This window comes from Micropterus dolomieu, linkage group LG07 (genome assembly GCF_021292245.1).
Source record: "Micropterus dolomieu isolate WLL.071019.BEF.003 ecotype Adirondacks linkage group LG07, ASM2129224v1, whole genome shotgun sequence".
NCBI classification, from domain to species: domain Eukaryota; kingdom Metazoa; phylum Chordata; class Actinopteri; order Centrarchiformes; family Centrarchidae; genus Micropterus; species Micropterus dolomieu.
In genome coordinates this window covers 1,551,903-1,559,606 of record NC_060156.1, presented here as the reverse complement: position 1 = coordinate 1,559,606, position 7,704 = coordinate 1,551,903, and the positions used below count along the sequence as shown (strand labels likewise).

General features: G+C 42.6%; 1 protein-coding gene across 1 annotated transcript; it reads left to right on the top strand.

Moving 5' to 3' along the window:
* The first annotated feature begins 891 nt into the window (after positions 1-891).
* Positions 892-6,706, top strand: LOC123974016 (integrin alpha-V-like). The gene is made up of 3 exons (XM_046054436.1): positions 892-1,412; positions 4,945-5,069; positions 6,684-6,706. Exons 1-3 carry the CDS (start codon positions 1,249-1,251, stop codon positions 6,704-6,706), a joined length of 312 nt encoding a protein of 103 aa, XP_045910392.1. The 5' UTR covers positions 892-1,248.
* Positions 6,707-7,704: the final 998 nt, after the last annotated feature.

Here is a 7,704-nt window from a genome sequence, read left to right as displayed (position 1 = left end):
TTTACAAAACGTAAAACGTGTATAATTATATTGAATTTGGTGTGATATTTTTTACTGAGCACGGTCAGTGTTCCTGGAAGTCACACGACAAAACCCTGAAATATTCTGGTACAATTATCAAAAAATTTGAAAGCTTTTCTAAATATGATGAATGTAAGTTTGCTAACTTTGTCTCAAAGGCGTGAAAAAGAAATGATGTTAGTTTGTTTAATTAGATTTAACTGTGTATTATGTATGTGTATATGCATATGTGAGTGTATATATGTGGGTGCATGTGTGCATGTATATATTTTCCTCTTCTTATTCCCCTTTCTGTATTGTTTGACACTGTATAAGCTGTACTCTGGGCCTGGCTGTACTGAAGTACAGAATCAGAATCAGGTTTATTGCCAGGTACATTTGCACCAACGAGGAATTAGCCTTAGTATATTTGTTGAAGGTAGAAACTGTAAAGAGATCAAACAATGTGCAAGTATACCAAATAAAACAATAATACTAATACCAAGAAATATAAAGGATTATCAACAAGGAATGTACAAAAATTCACAATGAGCAAGAAAGAATAAAGAATTAGTGCAATGTACACAGTTCAAAGTGTGGTGTCCTGTAAGCCTGTGCTGGCTGGGACACAATAATTCATTAAACTTTATTCATTCATTCATTCTGTACATTTCATATATTTAAAGTTTACACTCTGAGCAGTATTAATTTCACGGAATCAGCGGGAAAGAAAGAAATAAACATATTTAACCCATTTTTCACCTCAAACTGTAAAATAAGCAGCTTGTTTTGTTTAAATTGGATTAGATTAAATAAATAAATTCACTTCATTGACTTTACTCCCAGCACGGCAGGCAGAGGTGCTTTTGTTTTGAAAGGAGCGAACCGGACGCGGTGAAGGCCCCGTGACGCAGCTTGACTCGGGTCCAGCAGGTTGGGACCAGCCCGGGACTGCAGCCTCCCCCCAGTCTCGGCCTCTCCCCCGGTCTGATAGTTCCCGTGTTCCTCCTGCGTTCATCGACTAAAACAAGCCAACAGAACCGGACTGAACCCGGGACCCGCTCGGCTTCCCACCAAACCGGAAGTAGGGTTTATTTAGTAAACAAACGGCTCGCTTCGCGGTTATGGGGCGAAGACTGGCGTTTTAAATCCGTTTGAAGCGACTCTGTGGGCGGACACACAGGACCCGGGACGCTAGCTAACTCCCTGGCATCTTCTCCTGGTCTCATCGGTTAGTCCGCCGCAGCCATGGCAGCAGGACGGACGGGTCTGGGTCTGCTGGTCCTGGTCGGGTTGAGCTTCCACCGCGGCGGCTCCTTCAACCTGGACGTGGACAAACCGCTGGTGTACTCCGGAGAGGAGGGCAGCTACTTCGGCTTCTCGGTGGACTTCTTCAAGCCGAACGACCAAAAGTAAGACTCCCAGCAGAGAGATGAAGACCAGGGTCGGGTTCGGCAGCTAAGGGGGGCAGTTAAGGCAAACCCGGGTCCAGATCAAACACCGCTTTACCCAGAACGGTCAGATCCGGACTAGGCTGCACCAGAGAGGCTAAAGGTCCTTTAAAACGTGGTTTTAGATTTATGTTTTCTTTCTTATGTAGACCACATTAGACCAGGTCCACATCAGAAACCACTATCCCTACAGCTGCCAGATCCGGACTAGGCTGCACCAGAGAGGCTAAAGGTCCTTTAAAACGTGGTTTTAGATTTATGTTTTCTTTCTTATGTAGACCACATTAGACCAGGTCCACATCAGAAACCACTATCCCTACAGCTGCCAGATCCGGACTAGGCTGCACCAGAGAGGCTAAAGGTCCTTTAAAACGTGGTTTTAGATTTATGTTTTCTTTCTTATGTAGACCACATTAGACCAGGTCCACATCAGAAACCACTATCCCTACAGCTGCCAGATCCGGACTAGGCTGCACCAGAGAGGCTAAAGGTCCTTTAAAACGTGGTTTTAGATTTATGTTTTCTTTCTTATGTAGACCACATTAGACCAGGTCCACATCAGAAACCACTATCCCTACAGCTGCCAGATCCGGACTAGGCTGCACCAGAGAGGCTAAAGGTCCTTTAAAACGTGGTTTTAGATTTATGTTTTCTTTCTTATGTAGACCACATTAGACCAGGTCCACATCAGAAACCACTATCCCTACAGCTGCCAGATCCGGACTAGGCTGCACCAGAGAGGCTAAAGGTCCTTTAAAACGTGGTTTTAGATTTATGTTTTCTTTCTTATGTAGACCACATTAGACCAGGTCCACATCAGAAACCACTATCCCTACAGCTGCCAGATCCGGACTAGGCTGCACCAGAGAGGCTAAAGGTCCTTTAAAACGTGGTTTTAGATTTATGTTTTCTTTCTTATGTAGACCACATTAGACCAGGTCCACATCAGAAACCACTATCCCTACAGCTGCCAGATCCGGACTAGGCTGCACCAGAGAGGCTAAAGGTTCTTTTAAAACACACTTTCAGATTTGTGAAACATTTATTCTACTTGGCGAGAAACAAAAAATGGAGATTTCCCTGTGTTTTTTATTTTACATGCATCAGACCAGGTCTACATTGTAGACATTGTAGTCTACATTGTAGACCTGGTCTAATGTGGTCTAGGCTGTCCCAGAAGAGCTAAAGTTCCTTTAAAACTTACTTTCAGATGTGTGAAACTTTTATTCTGTTTGGGAAAATTAAAAAATTACGATTTATATATATTTTTACCACATGTAGACCACATTAGTCTGGTCTAATGTGGTCTACATGGTCTACTAGGTCTGGTCTAATGTGGTCTACATCTGGTAAAAATATATATAAATCGTCATTTTTCAATTTTCAACAGAATAAAAGTTTCACACATCTGAAAGTAAGTTTTAAAGGAACTTTAGCTCTTCTGGGACAGCCTAGACCAGATCTGACAGCTGTAGGGATAGTGGTTTCTGATGTGGACCTGGTCCAATGTGGTCTACATGCAGATAAAACCCCCATATAAATCGTCCTGTTTTCTATTTTCCCTAACAGATTAAAGCCTTCTTAAATCTAAAACTATGTTTAAAGACACTTTCGCCTCTCTGGTGCAGCCTAGTCCAGATCTGACAGTTCTAGGGATAGTGGTTTTGGATCTGGACCTGAGTTTCCCTTAACTGCCCCCCTTTACTGCTGAATCAGCTGGACTCGGTCCCGTCTTCACCGTTCGGCTCACGAGGATCGGTCAGACCGGCGTCTCTCCCCTGCTGCGTCTTTGTGTTTTAAAAAATAAAAGGTGGAAGTGACTGGAACAGGGTTTCAGAACGAAGCCGGTTTAACTCCTAAATTTGCACATTTAAGGTAAAACTGAGTCTGAGTTTATATGACGTCGTGTGTTCACACATTTAGAGATGATTAAGGGACGTTTGATGCGACGTCGCCGCAGCTTGAGGTTGAAAGTAGTCTCTGTGGTACCATGGTAACACTCCTCAGCAGCCTTCCTGTTTGTGTTTCCTGCTGCAGTCACTGTTTGACAAGATAACGGGCAGCGAAATATCTGGTTTGTTAAGTACGTCTGCTCTCCTATTGGCCCAGATACAACATAATAATAATAATAATAATATCACGTTAGACGCAGACCGAACGTGTCCTGGGTGCACAAACGCTGAGAGGGATCTTTTTAGGTTGTCTTTCCGTGTCGAGCCAAATACTTATAAATACTCCCACACGATGATTACAAGCCACAGTTACACATGAATCAGCGCTGACACGAAGCCAAGAGAAACATCCACATCATCTCACGGAGCGTGTGCTCTGAGGAGGGGCGCTCTCCAGCTTTACATGAACGACGCTTTTTGCTTTTCCAGCCAGGCTGTGGAGATAAATCCTGTTTCCCCGAGTAAAGCGAGCCGGTGTGAACAAACTAACTGTGTAGCTCTCACAGCTCCTCTCAGAACCTGCAGCATCTGCCTGTTTTTAGTGACCGAGCTGCAGACGGGCGGTGAGGTAAAAGGAAAACCCAACGTTAGGTGTGTCAGTAAGTTTCAGCGCACCTCAGCAAACCATTAATCTGTTGATTGTTTTCTCGATTTACTGTAAAACTAGCCCGGGTTTTTTTATTAGCTTCAGTCAAGGAATGAACCGAATGTTGGGCCAAAAAAAATCACTTTCTGTGTTCGGCCTAATGAGTCAAAAGACCGAATAAGTCACAAAAAACAATCACGTTGACGTGTCGGCAGTGTGGAAGCATTTTAAAGTGTCCATTAAAAGTAAATGGACTCATGTAATTTACTTTACCGGACCCTGTCGGGCCCCGGGCCCCCCCACCATAGTCTCCCCACATTCAGTGGGAAACACTGAGGAAAAAAGCACATTTTGACTGTTTAATTTTTGCAGTGGTAAAAAAGACAAAATAAATAGAAAAACTGTGAATGTACTTGTTGGTTTTGGGACAGTTTTTCATTATTTTCAGCCTCGGCTAAGGATTTTCATTTCGGTGCTTCCCTGCTTCAGTCACTGAACTCACCTTATCTAAATTTGGGCCTTTAAGTCCTTTCACACAAACCTCTTATCAAAGACGGGAAAATGTTGATTTCAGCCAGTGTGAATATTATAAAAATATCATTTACAGCTGGAACGTGTACAGATATTGTGAAGTCGACCGTAGAGGTTCAAGCGTTCACCTTGCAGGGAAACGATCCACCTGGAATGTGAGCTTGCATGTATTTGATTGGCCAACGCGGCGCCTTTTTACCAGATGACATCATGTTGCGTTGCAGCTGAGCCCGGTTCAGCTGTTTGGCTGTTCGACCCAGAGCTCCCCGCTGTGACTCCTGCGGTCGTGATGTAAACAACATAATCACTATGATGACGACACATTAAACTATACCGGCGCTTAAACAAACAGGGTCACGAGGCTCGACCAAAGACTATAAACTGCGGTCAAACCCTTAACTGTCCCCCCTCGTCCTCTCCTCAGGTCCGATGTTCTGATCGGAGCTCCCCGGGCCAACACCTCCGGCAGCATTGTGGAGAGGGGAGCGGTGTACAGCTGCCCCTGGAAGAGCTCCTCAGCCTGCCAGCAGCTGCTGTTTGACAGCTCAGGTACCAAAACCTCTGCTTTATGTTTCCCAGCTGTGGCTGCACTGCTGCCTTCTTCAGTTCAGTTTAATAAGATTTCATAAATGTCATCAGAGAATCGGCACCACTGAAGCGCCGATAGGTGGGTCATCATTATGACCACATGCCGTGGGCTTGTCATGTCAGAAGAGTTTCACCACTTTTTATTATTGTCGTTTGTGCTGTGCTCACGTAAGTTACCATAAACTGGCAAAGGTTGGTTTCTGGGTTTCTGGGTTCAGTTTATTCACAAAACATTCAAATACAAGTACAATCATAAGACATAATGCAGATTTGTGAAAAGGGGACACCTTGGTAAGCTATCTGATGCTACGTATTATCTGGATAAATACTACAAATAAATAAAGTACATGCAATCTACAGTATAATTTCTAACCTACATAGAGAAAACAGCTAAACCACCCAGTGGTCTCAAGATGTTCATTACATCAGTCTAGCTAACAGGGAAAATATTATAATTATAATAATCTTTACTTCTATAGCACCTTTCATACATAAAATGCAGCTCAATGTGCTTAACATCATGAGCACTTAAGTAAAAAAGAAGTACATAAATAAATAAATAAAACATACAATACAGCAACACATAATCCACAAGCACAAAAACACAGATATTAAAACTGTGAAATGGTAGCAGCCACAGTGTGAAATAAATACAATATATGAGATCAGTTAAAAGCAAAAGCATAAAAGTAGGTAAATAAATAAATAGAAAAATAACAGTACAATTTAAATAAATTCCAGAATGAAAAAAGACCCTGCTAACCCATGTTGGGGGCCCAACAGCACGTTTGTGCCCTGTGGCCCCCTGAATAATCCAGCCTTGTCTCAGCTGCTGCGTTCCATGAATGAATGCTGAAACTACACCGTGTTTAGAAGCAGAGACTAAAGACAGTCTGGGAGTACGTCCACAGTACGCGGGTTAGAGCTGTAAAACCTGTGTTTAAAAATGCCGGCTTGGTGTTTCAGCACGTACAAAGTAAACAGAACTTTTACGAAACGATGCCGGGGCTGTGAAGCAGTTGGAAAAAAAAAAGAAGAGATTTAGCCGTTTTCATGTTGTTCAGTGACGACATGCTGCAAAAATGATTGGCGGCTTCATGTAGACTTAGTCTGGCTCACAGTAAAGAAACGGATTTTATAAGACAGTTGATGCTGAACTTGACCATAACTGATAAACGAAGTTCACCTGATTAGTGTGCCCCTTTGTCCTTTAAAGCTAACAACACTAATATACACACTATGAACAAAACAACAGTAGGCTTTGATTTCATCAGTATGAACGTCTGAAAACTTTAAGATTCATTTCAGAAAGTGTTTTGCAAGGAGACACAAGGAGAAACTGATAAGTAGCAAGAACGCTGGTGAGAGTGTCATTTTCACTTCTAATACCAGGCCGTGTAGCTCTCACAGTTTGTTAGTAACAGTGTGTTTTGATGGGATAATAAGCATTCAGCTCAGCCGGCTGCTGTTATCTCTGGTTCGGGACTCGTTCAGGAATGTGTGGTGAAGCAGGAGGTGTGTGGACTCGTCCAGGGACTGTGTGTAGGCAAACTCCGGCTCTTTGTCTTCTGTTAGCAAACAGCTCCTTCCAGCAGTGATGATTATTGTGTAATTTATTGAGTCACGTTGCTGGAACAACAATGAAAGCCAACAGGAGCACAGGATTTTAATACAGTAATGTGTATAATGTGTAAATATTGTGTTTTTCTGGAAGTGTTCTTCCTTTTAATGGCTTCCTAGAATTGTTATCATTTCCTCTGTGAAATCCTTTTGGTAATCTGTGTTTAGACTGGCTGTGAGCGGTCACAAACAGACGCGTGTTCTTCCTGATTACAGTGTTGATTGTGTATTTTTCTGGTAAAGAAATATGGGGATGGGGAGTAGGACGAAAGAGAACAGACATGTAGAGAGATGTGAAGTAATGGTAAAAATACAAATATCACTGAAGATGAATAATCGTACCACAACTAGAATGGGTATTTCCCAAAGAAAAGTGTTTCCTCTACCATTGTTTTGGGGGTGCTGTCCGCTATAACTATATCTTTAGATAGTGCTACTCGGAGGTGTTTGGGCCCCAGGACAATAGCTCAGCTCATTCTGGTTTTTATATCTTGAAGGCACGGTTCGATAGATATAATTGAGTATCATCTGCATAACATTGAAAGTTTATGGAGTGTTTCCTGATAATATTGCCTAAAGGAAGCATAAACAAGGCGAACAGGATTTGTCCAAGCACAGATCCTTGTGGAACTCCCTGACTAACCGTGGCATGCATGGAGGATTCATCATTAACATGTACAAACTAAAATTAATCTGATAAATAGGACTTACAGCAGCTTAATGCCAATTAAACGTTTAGGTCTTTGTAATAGGATGTGATTGTTAACATCGCTAAGGACTCTCTGTAATCTTCTGTACTTTATGCTACTGTTACGCTGCTGTGGTTTAGCATGACAGAAAGTTGTCTGTGAAGAGTCTCAGTCATACAGGTCATAGTTACCCAAGGACGGTTAAAGGTTAAACTTTTTGCCGCTCATCCGAGGAGCTTAGATCTCTCTCTCAGTTTCAGAACTGAACTGGATGAGAGGCAAACGTC

Bases quoted from the DNA above. Each gene is read 5' to 3' on its own strand.
- LOC123974016 (XM_046054436.1), top strand. From the start codon at position 1,249: ATGGCAGCAGGACGGACGGGTCTGGGTCTGCTGGTCCTGGTCGGGTTG. The intron at 1,413-4,944 runs GTAAGACTCCCA...TCCTCTCCTCAG, and splicing joins TTCAAGCCGAACGACCAAAA to GTCCGATGTTCTGATCGGAG. The intron at 5,070-6,683 runs GTACCAAAACCT...GTCTTCTGTTAG, and splicing joins GCTGCTGTTTGACAGCTCAG to CAAACAGCTCCTTCCAGCAG.